The 14,922-nt window shown below is 38.6% G+C and overlaps 1 protein-coding gene across 1 annotated transcript in view; it reads right to left on the bottom strand.

Moving 5' to 3' along the window:
- RANBP9 (RAN binding protein 9) overlaps positions 1-14,922 on the bottom strand; it is a 91,891-nt gene that overhangs the window by 13,884 nt on the left and 63,085 nt on the right. Inside the window, exons 6-10 of the mRNA XM_045866351.3 lie at positions 12,137-12,321; positions 9,137-9,249; positions 7,673-7,781; positions 5,715-5,905; positions 2,766-2,910 (exon numbers count right to left, since the gene is read on the bottom strand). Of these exons, the coding sequence (XP_045722307.1) occupies positions 2,766-2,910; positions 5,715-5,905; positions 7,673-7,781; positions 9,137-9,249; positions 12,137-12,321 (743 nt within the window). The remainder of the gene's footprint in view (positions 1-2,765; positions 2,911-5,714; positions 5,906-7,672; positions 7,782-9,136; positions 9,250-12,136; positions 12,322-14,922) is intronic.

Genomic DNA, 14,922 nt, shown 5'->3' with positions numbered 1-14,922 from the left:
CGACGAAGAGCCCGCACCAGTACCTGCATCTGGACACAGTGAAGCTGTTGCCACCCCCCGCCCTGCCCCCCCGCCCCCCCCCACACTCTAAGAATGACAAACACCTATTCTGGAAGATTTCCCCGGTGAAGATCTACATAAGGATTATACAGTCCAGAAGGACACACTTGATGAAAACACAGGAAATATATTAAAATGCACTTTTCTCATTTAAAAAGCAATGTATATTCATTTGTAGAAAAAAGCAACCCTGAATGCAGATGAGCAAAAAGCGCTCTGTGCGTGATGCCACCAGACACGACCACCGGTGACACCTCGGGGTGAGCGAGTGAGGTTAAGTGTGTACATGTGGGGGCACTGCTTCTATCAGCAACACATGCTGGAAAAAGACACAGATCTAGGAAGAAGGGGGCAATGGCCCCAGGATTCCTCCATCAGTCCAAACCGTTTGTTTACCTTTTTTTTTGTTGTTAAAGTAGGCTCTTCACCCAGCATGAAGCCCAATGCGGGGCTTGAACTCAGGACCCTGAGATCAAGACCTGAGCTGAGATCAATAGTCAGATGCTCAACTGACTAAGCCAGCCAGGCACCCCTGGGTTACTCTATCTTGACGAACTTTGCGAATGGGTAAGAAAAATCAAGGTTTAATTTAATGGAAATTCTTAAGATCTTAGTTTTTAGTGATCTTAATAAATACACTAAACTTTTTTTTTGACAATACAATATAGTACGTGGGAGGGATTCTTTCATTCAACACCTGTTTAAGAGCTCCTGAGCCATGTTCTGTGTTAGGTGCTATGGACACCATGGAACAGCCTCCGGCCTCCAGGGGCAGAGGATCAGCCCTCGGGTGAAAGTTATTTCCAAGGCGTGACCCAACATTTGGTCGGGACGCAATCAAGGAAATCGTCCTGGAAGAGTAACAACGGGACTGAGTGTCACAGCCCGCTTGAACAGAAGTTAGGAGGGAGGGGAGGGAGCAGCATTTCTGATGGGGTGGAGGGTGGGGTGCAGCATAATGCAAAAAGCGCAAATCTGGAAGTCAGAAATCCTGAGAAATAGTCACAGTTCTGCAACTTACTAGCCACTAATTATTGAACCTGACCCACCCCCCCAGCCCCCAAAAGTCATCTACATTTCTGGTATTGAGCTCTACCTCTGTAAAATGGTTTTACTAGTTAATAGCATCTTCGCCTACTTTGCAATCCCACCGTAAGGGCGGCCTTTACCAACTATAAAGTAACTGTTACTGTTTAACAGCGTGAGGCGTTCTTCTCTTTCTACCCTGCGCCCAGAGGATGCTGTGTCACCAAACCCTCCCGGTGAGCTTGCTTCCCTGAACTCAGGGAGTGATGGGTCTCTTTAGCAACTTCCTGCCATGAAGAGTACTTAAGAGAATGACCCACCAACTGCCCCCAGCCCTGCCCCCAGACAGTGGCAGAACTCTCCACCAACAACACTGTCCCAACGCGCTACAAAGCACCACAAGTACTAAAGGCTCAACTTTCTAAATTTCCATACATAATTTTTATTACAACCCAGTCTTCTAATCTTCCATTTTCTAGTACGTCATTTCTCCTGTGAAAGACCACCCTAATCTCCTCTGCCAGGGACAGCCATTTTTTCTACCATTCTTCTCAGACCACCGCTTCCGTGGATGTCCACCGTAGCCCACACCACACAACACCATCACTTTGGTAAGTCATCACTTGGGATAGATGATCTGGATATTCTGATTACTCTCCCAAACTGCAAATACAGATTTTTTTTCTCCAGAATCATGTTTCCATTAAGATTCCATGTTAAAAGTTAGATTCTTTCTCCTCTAATGAGAAAGTTTTGCACTGACGCATGTTCCCCCTAATAGCAGTGCGACCAATCAAGTCACGCGATAAGACCAAACCAACATCAAACTGATAAAATCTACCCATGATTTTTTTTTTTTTTGTATTATCTTTATCATTTCACTAGTCCTGAACCAAAATGAATTTAGATGCTGGATGATCTGGGCAGGCTGACTTCTTTAGAACTTGCTCTCATACACTAGTATTCAAATGATGACATTCCACGAACCTTTAGGTTCAGGAATCTTCAACCCAAGTGTACCAAGGATTTTAGTAGAGTCCTGTAGACATCCCTCTCTCAAAGCTCGCTGAAGTCAGAGACCAGGCCTAGCAGAATGTTTGACACCCAACAGGTCCTCAATACTATGCTCATGCTACATGTTTATTACTAAATGACTTAAGGTCCATTTGCTGTCATAGCAAGCTTCCTAAAGACAGGCTTTCAAAAAAGATTCTTCATAAAGTTATCTGGAACTCAGGAAACATTCTACACATTTACACCAAAAAACCCACACAGAGAAAAAAATAGTTGTAAACGTATCTTATGTTACTTCGAGAGAGTAAATATTCCACTGTGACTTAATTGGGAAATATAAGAACAGCATCTATGTGACCATCTGTACAGGCCGGTGCCGGCAGAAAAACCAGGAGAAGGCAGAGCCTGGAATGGATTCTTACGGCCCCGGCGGGGGAAGAAGGAATGCAGACTCAGAGGAAGGCACAATGGAAAGAGGCTGTGTGCACATGGGGAGACTGAAAAACTCTGGGGAACTTACTCCCTACCCTTTTATTGTCTGGGGGCTTGGGAACCTCCAGACCCCCATTATAGACCGTATAATTCAATTTTTCTAAATTATTAAAAACGATGACATTTATACTTAGGTTGCTTACAGTAATGCAAAAACTAGTGAGATCACGTACCTGGTGAAGTTATTAACTTGCTGTGATCGTGACATGTTTATACTGTTTAGTTCTGGTACATTCAAATTGGATGACTGGTGTTTACTATGGCAATATGATTGATGTGCTTTATTTGATATTACACCATTACTACAACTTTCAAAACCTGGGAGAAAAAAAAAAGAAAAAGATGCATGAACACAGAAATACACATTAAATTATTATTAAGTTGTAAATAACGTACCCATATTCTGATCTTGCACTTGAAACTTTTACAATGTAGGACAGCCAATGCATTACTTAAATAGTAAACAGATAACTTCTTTGAAAGGATATAAGGATATTAATTGTGGGCTGTAATTACCATCTCTAACATTTACTGAAGGCTTAATTATGGATCTTATTTAATCCCCACAACCCCACTAGGGGGGCAGTGTTCTCATCGCTCCCATTTAATATATAAATACACCGAAGCTAAGAAGCTGTCCACACCGGAGTCAATGTATGGGCTTCAAGATGGAAGGTGGCTAAGGATACAAACCCGAGAATCATGGGCATGCACGGGATGGTGATGTAAATAAAATGCGAGGCAGTAATGGAGAAAGGTATGCGCCGATGGAGGAAAAGCAAAGGGATTATTACTCTATGAAAGGAAAGGAAACAGTATCTGACTTCTGTTTCAGAAAGCGGAACGTACAGAGGCAAGAGAACCCCTTGGGAAGAATGGAATGAGAGAGACAAGGAAAGAAAGAAGACTAAGAAAAACTGGAAATAAACCTAGAGAAGTGATGTCATAAAAGCCAAGAAAGGAGAGAACTGTTGTTAAGCTGTCATCATCAAGACAGTATGGTACTGGCACAAAAACACATAGATCAATGGAACAGAATAGAGAGCCCAGAAATGGACCCTCAACTCTATGGTCAACTCATCTTCGACACAGCAGGAAAGAATGTTCAATGGAAAAAAGACAGTCTCTTCAACAAATGGTGTTGGGAAAGTTGGAAAGCCACATGCAGAAGAATGAAACTGGACCATTTCCTTACACCACACACAAAAATAGACTCCAAATGGTTGAAAGATCTAAATGTGAGACAGGAGTCCATCAAAATCCTGAAGGAGAACACAGGCAGCAACCTCTTCGACCTCAGCCGCAGCAACTTCTTCCTAGAAACATCGCCAAAGGCAAGGGCAAAAATGAACTACTGGGACTTCATCAAAATAAAAAGCTTTTGCACAGCAAAAGAAACAGTCAACAAAACCAAAAGACAACCGACAGAATGGGAGAAGATATTTGCAAATGACATATCAGATAAAGGGCTAGTATCCAAAATCTATAAAGAACTTCTTAAACTCAACACCCAAAGAACAAATGATCCAATCGAGAAATGGGCAGAAGACATAAACAGACATTTTTCCAAAGAAGACATCCAAATGGCCAACAGACACATGAAAAAGTGCTCAACATCACTCGGCATCAGGGAAATCCAAATCAAAACCTCAATGAGATATCACCTCACATCAGTCAGAATGGCTAAAAATAACAAGTCAGGAAACGACAGATGTTGGCGGGGATGCGGAGAAAGGGGAACCCTGCCTACACTGTTGGTGGGAATGCAAGCTGGTGCAGCCACTCTGGAAAACAGTATGGAGGTTCCTCAAAAAGTTGAAAATAGAGCTACCATACGATCCCAGCAATTGCACTACTGGGTATTTACCCCAAAGAAACAAATGTAGGGATCCGAAGGGGTACGTGCACCCCGATGTTTATAGCAACACTGTCCACAATAGCCAAACTGTGGAAAGAGCCAAGATGTCCATCGACAGATGAATGGATAAAGACAATGTGGTACATATATTCAATGGAATATTATGCAGCCATCAAAAGGAATGAGATCTTGCCATTTGCAACGACATGGATGGAACTGGAGGGTGTTATGCTGAGCAAAATAAGTCAATCAGAGAAAGACATGTATCATATGACCTCACTGATATGAGGAATTCTTAATCTCAGGAAACAAACTCAGGGTTGCTGGAGTGGTGGGGGGTGGGAGGGATGGGGTGGCTGGGTAATAGACATTGGGGAGGGTATGTGCTATGGTGAGCGCTGTGAATTGTGAAAGACTGTTGAATCACTGATCTGTACCTCTGAAACAAATAATACATTATATGTTAAAAAAAAAAAAAAGAAGATAGCAGGAGGGGAAGAATGAAGTGGGGGAAATCGGAGGGGGAGACGAACCATGAGAGACGATGGACTCTGAAAAACAAACTGAGGGTTCTAGAGGGGAGGGGGGTGGGAGGATGGGTTAGCCCGGTGATGGGTATTAAAGAGGGCATGTTCTGCATGGAGCACTGGGTTTTATGCACAAACAATGCATCATGCAACACTACATCAAAAACTAATGATGTAATGTATGGGGATTAACATAACAATAAAAAAATTAAAAACAAAACAAAACACCAAAAGCCTGAGAGACGAAGACCGGTGAGCCCAGAAAGGGACAAGAAGAAAAGAACCGGGCAGAACAGAGCCTGCAGGGGGCTGGCAGGGAGAGGATGAGAAAGCAGGCAGCCCAGCAAGGCGTGCTGCCGGGTGGACCAAAGCCACCACCGTCGCAGTACCCCCCCTTCACATTTCCACATCGTCAGAACACACGGTGACCTTCTATCTTCACCAGAATGTCTATGACTTCATTTCCAGAGACAACTCCAATGTTGACCTATGTTTATGAAAATCTGCTAATAACCTATTCTCAGAAATAGCTCTTCTTCAAGTTACCTTCCTAGGACTAAAAACACACCAATCTGATCCACTGACAATTATTCTTCCAGAACATCGTGAGATCAAGTATGCATGCGTGCAAAACGGCTATGTGGAAATGCCCAGATTTTTAAACATTTTTAATTTTGGCTCAAAAGCATAAAGAAGGGTAAAAACTTAAAAAGTGCTGTCATAACACTGAGTCTCACCAGAAAAATGTGCAGTACTTCCTTTGCCTGATGCTAAGTTGTGGATGTTCATCCCATGGCTGGGGCTCATGCTCGGACTACTGAAAGGTCGAGGACTAACAGGGTAACTGTCTTGGGATTTTGGACTTCGGCCTCCCAGACATCGTACTTCGCTATCTGTACCATTCACCATTTCTATAAACTGACGCACCCTAAAAAAAGAAAAGACAAATTGACTTAGATAATTTTCAAATAGCAGTTTATTTATTTAGTAACAAGAGATTTCTGAGAGGACATATTTTAAGAACCAGCATTTATCAGTAAGTATGGCCTTTAGATAGTATGCTAAAAATATTAACTATGGTTTCATCTACTGTACTGCTTAAATTTGAAGTTTTCCAGAAAAATGAGAGTACAGAACAAAAGACATTGTATCTCCTTTACTCAAGATTTACTGAGAAAATGAAAATCTTTTGGTAGTTATAATAAAATCAAAATGGACTTCATTTTTTTTTTTGAAGTTAAAAATAATTTAATCAAATAACATTTGCACTTGATAGTCATATAGTATGTAAGAACATGATGTGCTTTACTGGACATAGGACACAGACCCTTGCTCCCCACTCTTCCTCATTCCTATTCCCTTCTGCAACCTCTTCACCAAAATGGACCAATTTAAAATTTTACTCCAAAGCAAAACAATCCTGACATTTGGTTTACAAAGGGTTTCTGGTACTTAAGGGAGGTGAAATATTAAACTTGGTAACACCTGAATTTTAAAATAACAAAGAATCAGAAGACCAATTAAAAAAAGTCACATTACGATGGCTATTAAAAAAAAAATGCAGAAAATGAAGTGTTGACAAGGATGTGGAAAAACTGGAACTCTGGTATGCTGTTGGTGAGACTGTAAATGGCACAGGGCTATAGAATTCTAAGGATTAATTTCCCTAAAAAATTAAACACAGATTTACCATATGGTTCAACAATTCCATTTCTGGGTATATACCACAAAGAACTGGAAACAGGGACTCCAAAGGATATCTGTACACCCCTGTTCATGGCAGCATTATTCACAATCACCAAAGTGGAAGCAACCCAAATGTCTATCAGTTAGTCAGCTTTCAAAATGAAGGGAATTCTGACATACACTCTAACATGGATGAATTTTGAGAACATTTTGCTAAGAGGAATAAGCCAGTAACAAAGGACAAATATTTTACGATTCCACTTAGATGAGGTACCCAGGTAGTCAAATTCAATTTTATAGAGACAGAAAGTAAAATGGTGGTTGTTAGGAGCTGGGGGCAGGGAGAAATGGGGAGTTCGTGTCTCCGTTTGGGATAATGAAAAATGTTTTGGAGATGGATGGCTGGTGAGGATTGCAGAACAGGGTGACTATACCTAATACTACAGAACTGCATGTTTAAAAATGGCAAATTTTATGTTATATCTATTTTACCACAATTTTCAAAATTACACAGACTTACAATAAGGTACTTTGTGAGAGGAAAACAGATATCCATCTTCTAAATAAGATTTTAACATTTCAACAGATAGCTAGCATAACAGAAGAGCAAACACAGAGCGAAAGATGCCATCTGCTTATAATCCTCAACACAAGTGTTTTTTTTGTAATCTGTTACTTAAACGTGCTATATTACAAAATTATATGTAAATACCTGAAACAAAAATTAAAACTATTAAAACATGAAAATAGGGCGCCTGGGTGGCTCAATTGCTAGCTGTCCGCCTTCGGCTCAGGTCATGATCCCAGGGTCCTGGGATCGAGCCCCACATCAGGCTCCCTGCTCAGCAGGAAGCCTGCTTCTCCCTCTCCCACTCCCCCTGCTTGTGTTCCCTCTCTCGCGGTCTCTGTCAAATAAATAAAATCTTTAAAAAAAAAAAAAAAAAATGAAAATAATTCGGATTATACATAACACACACACCCATACATAATACAATAACATTAAACTCACTTTAATGTGAAAAGGAGATTAGGATTTCTTTCAAGTAAACTTGGGTATAACTGTTGTGTTGTTTCAATAGCTTCTCCCATTCTTCCTGCTAACACCAATTTCTGAATTCCTATTTAGAAAAAGAAAGCAAGATATTAATTTTTTAAGAGTAGAAACATAAACTTAGTGGACTGTCAAAAAAAAAGTAAAAAAAAACTTTAAATACATTATTGCGATTAATTTCCATTTCTTTTTCTAAAATCATAGTTTCTAGGCAATCAAGGGGAAATTTCAGACATATTAAAAAGTTAGGAAAACAAATATTTCATAAACTACTCTTAAAAAATCACAAACTAATATACAAGTAATACAGGAAAAATACCTGTTAAGCAATAATGAAGTACTAAACACTAAGATTAAAAAGATGGACCTGTTTATAGCCTACAGTGCGGTGCCGGCCTCACAGAATACTTTTCCCAATGTCATTAAGTTACACACACTAAAAATATGTACAGCTTTTAATATGTCAATCATACCGCAATAAAGCATTTAAAAAAAAAAAAAGACCATAGCAAGCATTAGAGAGAACATTCAAAATGTCTTACCAAATATGATAACCTTCTGCCCCCAGTACTATGAGAACGCTAGCCTTTGATAAGATCTGAATTCAATAGACATCCACTGAGCGTTCCCTGTGTGTCAGGCGTTTGTTAAATTAGGTGAGTATACAGAACGAGTAAGTGATCATCTGTTTGCCAGAGCTCGTAACATAGTGAGAAAGACAGAGCATACACGTAGTGACAACACAATGTAATCGGTGTTATCATAGCAAGTCTGACCTATAAAAAAACTGTTGTCAAGCATCACGATTTCACACACGATGTTGTGTTTTGATGCCTAGCCTCTCCCTACGTCCATTCCCCCCCCCCCCCCACGCGCCCACCTCCCCCGATGAGACTAATGCCCACATTTAGAAGGCGAACTGCGGAAGAGCCACATGCTGACTCGCCCTTCGTTGAACAGGCCCCAGCTCCGGCCACCAGCCTTGGGACCGAAGCAATAGAAACTTAAGATCAATACTATCTTAAGTTTAGATAGCAATTTAAATAATGCAAAGATTTACATTTCTTTTACGTATAATCTTCGCTAATATCTAATCATGGGACTACTTTACCAACTAAAAAAAAATGGTTTTGTTAAATGTTTACTTCCTAAAATCTAAAGCGAACATTTTAAGAAAAAAATGGTAAACATTTCTTACACAACTTTCTCCAAAATTCTATCTTTCTACATCCAGAATGCTAACACAGTCTTATGTGAGTTTTTTGTAAGGTGATCTTCAAAAATGTCAATGAAAATAAATTTCAGAGGTATCAATTTTAGTATATTTGAAACTTTATTTTAAAAAATAAAATTTCTAAAAATTGATATAACCAAACCTATAATCTGAAAACAAGTATTATCCATGCACCACAGGGTCCTTACTTTGTCTATTCTTAATGGAAGCTAATTCTTCTAGAACGGTCTGGTCTGTAGATCTGGCAAAGGCCTCTGCTGTGGCACAGTACCCATGGTGGACTAAATAAGATGAAACCATTCTTAAAATAAAAAGAAGAAACACACATCTTTTAGTCAAGAGAATACAGGCTTCATACTACAATTTATATAAAACAAGATCTACTCCTTTGTTACAAAACCAACCTATTCCCTTTGAAATAAGGCGTTAAGAACCTCAACTTTAAAGTTAAAAAAAAAAAAAAATCCTTTTGTTCTCATCACGCAGTGGTTCCAAAAAGAGAACCGCAAATGCCAGGTTAGGACTACTCTCCCGAAGAGTAACTGTCACCAAGGAAGAGCCACTGACAGACTCTCGATTCTTGGCTCCCCGTTTTCCCTGGCTCCTTTCCTGGGACTTCCATCCTTATATTCAATCCTACTAATCACAATTTCTGTTTCACCTATCCCAGTGAAGTGCTGGCATTTTATAAAATACAACAGTTTCTAAATAACAGATGCACTCTTTGTGTCGTGGAGTTCCACTCCTTTCTTTACTCATCTAAGGTTACAGGAGATGGGACCTACAAGACGTGAACACAAGAAATACTAAGGTGAACCGGTGAGAGGGTCTTTCAGAACAAGGTCTATGAGGGTGATGATACTGATCACTGAGAAACTGCCCTTCTAATCTAAATCAGTATCACTGCACATAAAAGATGAAAGTGCCACACTTCCAAAGAACACGTGTTTTTTTTTTAAAAAGTCATCAAGTGGTCAAAACATCTTTACATCTAAGCACAACTACTGACTCAACAATATTAACCCAAATATCCAATATATCCAAACATGCAACTCCTAAACCTGCCTCCATCTGGCATGACTAAGGCCCTATCAGAAAGTGGTAGGAAGCAGTGATTCAGGAAAGAGGGATTAGGGGGCAGAGTGGAAAATCTCCAAGAAACAGATTTTTCATTTTATTTCATCTAACTGGTCAACTTGATTTAAAAGGGTAGGGAAGAGGGGTGCCTGGGAGGCTCAGTAGTTAAGCGTCTGCCTTCAGCTCAGGTCATGATCCCAGGGTCCTGGGATCGAGCCCCACATCGGGCTCCCTGCTCAGCGGGAAGCCTGCTTCTCCCTCTCCCACCCACCCCTGCTTGTGTTCCCTCTCTCGCTGAGTCTCTGTCAAATAAATAAATAAAATCTTAAAAAAAAAAAAAAAAAGGGTAGGAAAGAACTTTTCAAAATGACTTCCTAGGAGGTCATGGTGAGTGTCAATTTTATAAAGAATGGGGTGGGGGGTGGGGGCCCCGCACTGGAGTCTGGTTACAGAATTAAGATAAATGTTTCCTCTACTAACTCTCCTGCTGTGATGCTCAGCGGCAACCATTTTTAAAGCACGAAAGGGCTGTGACCCCAGGAGAGCAACTTATCCTAGCTCTAACTTGTGGGAACTATGAGATCGTCAGCCAGGCTTTGCTCTTCTGTCACCCTGCACCGGAAAAAATACCAGTGTAGAGGTTCTGTAATACCAGATGATAACAGCTTCAGGGAAGAAGCATGTTTTCACAATCATCATCATGTCTTCCAATCATTATCTCCTCCAGAGAACACACACACAAATTTTTATTATATCTTTAAATGTGCAATTGTTCAAAGCAATTACACAGACACTTAAGACAAACTGTCAGATTGGTGGTATCTGAACGTCTCTGCTATTTTCCTGGGTGAGATGAGAGTAGTGAAAATGACTGCTTAAATTTCCTGGTACTTATTTAATTTTTAAGTCTGTACTTTTTCAAGCTTTAAGGAGCTCCCATTTAGTACTACTGACACCCAGCAGTCATCTCTAGCTTTTTAGCAAAGGTATAGTCTAAAGAGTTGACTGTCACAGGACTTGTATTTTCCTGCTGCCTTCCACTCCAATGAAATTCTACTTTTCATAAAGAATGAGTTGAGATAAAGGCTGTTCACTTTATAGTATACCTTTACTGACACCCACTGTTTGCTCTGCTACCTACCCATTCTGTACCATCGTTATTATGGAATCCTAAGTATTTATCCTGCTTTTAGGAAACTCCATATTCCTCTTTGGTCTTACTCCTTTTGCTGCCTCTTAAATGTCTATTAATAACATGTAAAAGTAAATTACATTAAAAATAATTAGTAAGATTTTAAAAACTCCTTCAATTGAGGCTTTTGGTCAGATTATCCTATTTAGAATAGGGGCAACTATAACCTCCCTGAATCTACATGAAAAATAACAGATTTAGCAAAAATGGGATCCTAATAAGCAAAAATAGCTGATATTATTCTTACAGAGTAACCCATTCACTGGAAAAAATGAGTCAAATCTTGAAATACAAAATGTACATACCAAGTCTATATTCCAGTACATTAACTATACCATTATTTTGATGCTTTTCTTGCTGAGTAATATTTCTTTATCCCCATACATATTTGAACTACTGCTGAACATAGCCAAGTTCATGTCCAAAACCCACAGCTCCTGAATTACACAATCTAAATGATCTTCCTAAATTTATCTTTTGCATTAGCACTATTTAAAGAGAATCAAGTAACCTATGGAAAGCATTAAATCCCATTACTAAGGATAGCAAATGAATTAACCTAAGCGATCTAGTGTCACTTTATTTCCTCCACCAAATTCATACATCAGACTAAAATACAATTTTGTATGTGTGCCACCAAATAAAAAATGATTTTTAATTGTTTAAGTAGAGTGAATTGCTTTTTATAGAGATTAAGGTATAATCAATACATTAAAATTATTAGGATATATAAAAAATTACTTTAAAGAAGAGTAAATTATTTTTTATAGAGATTTAAATATAATCAATGATACATAAGATTATTAGGATATAAATCAGATTAAAATGCTTCAGTAAATATTCTTTTATGCTAAAAGAATGTTTTATAAAAAATATATTTTGGAATAATAATGTCCATTCAAATACCTTCTACACTTACTTTTGTATCATGGTTTGCCATTCGCCTTCCCGATCTCCAATAGGAAACCGGTCTATCTGTGCCTGTATTTTGGTTCTCCACTCTCGCATGTAGTCTTCTATATCAAACACGAAAGGATGCTGCCCGAAATTGGCATCAACGACTTCTCCTGGTGTTTGGAGGCCCACGGTAGGATATAAATTCGGCTGTAAGACAACACATTTCACTAGCACCTATCTATCCCTTTATATATTAAAGACTTTTCACTCTTTCATAAGCTCTCTTTAAAATAACAGAATACAATTTTCCTTCTTGTAATTTAAAATCACAATCAAAACCAGTAGAGAAAGAAAAATAATCTAAATACCATTAAAAGCAAATAATCTAAAACAGACTTTATGCTGGATGTAAAATCCCACTTCCTATAATCTAATCATCAAGAAAAATGTAAAACATAAGCCACCTATTTTATTTATTCAGAGACTGTGTGGTATTATAGTTCTAGTAATGTGTTCTAGTAAACAGAAACACAAATCTTGCTCTTCAGAACAGGTCATATAATAGTTACAAAGATTTAAATTTAAACATGTAACTCAGATTTATCTTTCTATGCATGATATGGATGATGCATGTCTAGAAACTGCATGGGAGGACTAGTTACCACAGAAGGACAATCCTAACTGGGCACGCACTACGCTAAGTGTACGCATTTCATTTCGCTGTACATCTGGCACGCCACTAGAAAGAGAGTGGAAAGAATTAATTGGAAGCAAAACACAGTGCCATTAAGAGTGGGGGTTCTCTTTATAAACACAAATGACTCAAATGCACCTATTTCTGGAGTGGAAAAGGATTTAAATATTCAAATTCACAGAGAAATGCATCTAGATATACTCCAAGATTTCGAGGCTAAACAATCAAGTTTAACAGCTTCAAGTACACAAAAATACACAAGTTCTTTTGGCTCTATCACTATTTGTTATATCTAAAGGTGGGATGAACTACTCAATGTCTACTAACTAGCAGGGTTTAAACATACTAATAATCCTGTGAAATAATTATTGTTTGCATTACAAAGTTAAAGAAATTGGGGATTGGGGGTAATTAACTTGCTCACGGTCTACATTATGACAGAGAAGGCACTGGAACACAGATTTTTTGACACCAAATCTAGTTTTTCTTCCTATAAACTCCAAGTCCTACTTCATCACCATTCTCTGTACTTATGCCTTATTTCTTTGTTTTAATGGTTATCACAAGTATTTTCAGTACCAAATCAGGTGAGGATCAAGAGGGAATAATCTGGATGTAAATATAAGATGCTTAGATTTCACAGCAAAAAGCTAAGAGGATGTATGTAGAAACAACTGATCAGTCAAGCAACCAAAGTCAGAAACAAAAGGAATACTGTGTCAAAATACTCAGAGATAGAATTGCACTGGATTTGGGAAATAAATGGTAATGCAATGTATGCAAATGTACTGATTCTTAATCAACAAAACCAGCAAGTTCTTAGAATTTTAAGCTGGAGACAAGTATGTAAAGCCAAAGACTCTTAACAAAGATAACAACAGAGTGCAAGGCAATCCTGTTTGTTAAGCAGCATTTATAATTCTGATATTCTGCATTGCCCAGAAATGCTTTAAAAATGTTGTTTGCTAGGGGCGCCTGGGTGGCTCGGTTGGTTAAGTGTCTGCCTTGGGCTCAGGTCATGATCACGGGGCCCTGGGATCGAGCCCCGTGTAGGGCGCTCTGCTCAACGGGAAGCCTCCTTCTCCCTCTCCCTCTGTGCTCTCTCTCTCTCTCTCCCTCTCTCGCATTCTTGCTCAAATAAATAAAATCTCAAAAAAAAAAAAAAAAAAGTTTTGTTTGCTAATCTAAATTTTCCTGACAGATTCAAGTAAATAATCGTATCAATACTATAAATGAAAACTGACATTCAGGAATACTGATAAAATTGTGCCATAAAAAATGATTGCACTGTTATATTTTTTTGTAAAAATTAACATTTGTAAAATGTTCCTGTGACAAAACATGCCATAAATGTCAAGACAAATGGACTTTATAACAAAAAAAAAATCTGCACATATAAGAAAGGATCAACATTCTCAATGTAAACAATATTCTCACAATACAGGACAAAGATTAACAGACCAACTCAAATTTTTTTAAGATGAGAGGTTTACAGACAATTTGCAGAAGAAATATAAAATGACAATGAAAGTATGAAGAGACACTTTAACCTCACTCAATTTCTTAAAATACAAATCGAGTTTTTTTTTTTTTTAATTTTATTTATTCATGAGAGAGAGAGAGAGAGAGAGAGAGAGAGGCAGAGGGAGAAGCAGGCTCCCAAGGAGCAGGGAGCCCGATGCGGGACTCGATCCCAGGACCCTGAGATCATGACCCGAGCCGAAGGCAGACGCTTAACCATCTGAGCCACCCAGGTGCCCCCAATACAAATCGAGTTTTTTTGCACATTAGATTAGGATTTAAAAGACCCTATGTTTAAAATATTTTTTTATTTATTATTATAATGTTTAAAATACCCAATGTTGATTGAAGGTTGAGACAATAAGCCCTCTCATCCACTATACACAGAAATGTAAATTGATATAATCTTTTAAGAGAGAAATTTGGCAAAGTCTATTAAAACTGACAAAGCAATTTCACTCATAAGAATGAAATCCGACAGAGAAACAAACGTGCAAACATATATGCCCTGCAGCATTATTTTAATGGCAAAATACTAAAAAGAATGTCCATTCACAGGTGGTATTACATACCACATTCACTGAAATTCAGAC

This window comes from Mirounga angustirostris, unplaced genomic scaffold (genome assembly GCF_029215605.1).
Source record: "Mirounga angustirostris isolate CCGP_5_RB_7025 unplaced genomic scaffold, mMirAng1.0.hap1 SCAF_8, whole genome shotgun sequence".
NCBI lineage: Eukaryota > Metazoa > Chordata > Mammalia > Carnivora > Phocidae > Mirounga > Mirounga angustirostris.
The sequence above is the reverse complement of the archived record's forward strand: the minus strand, read 5'-3'. Positions and strand labels throughout refer to the sequence as shown.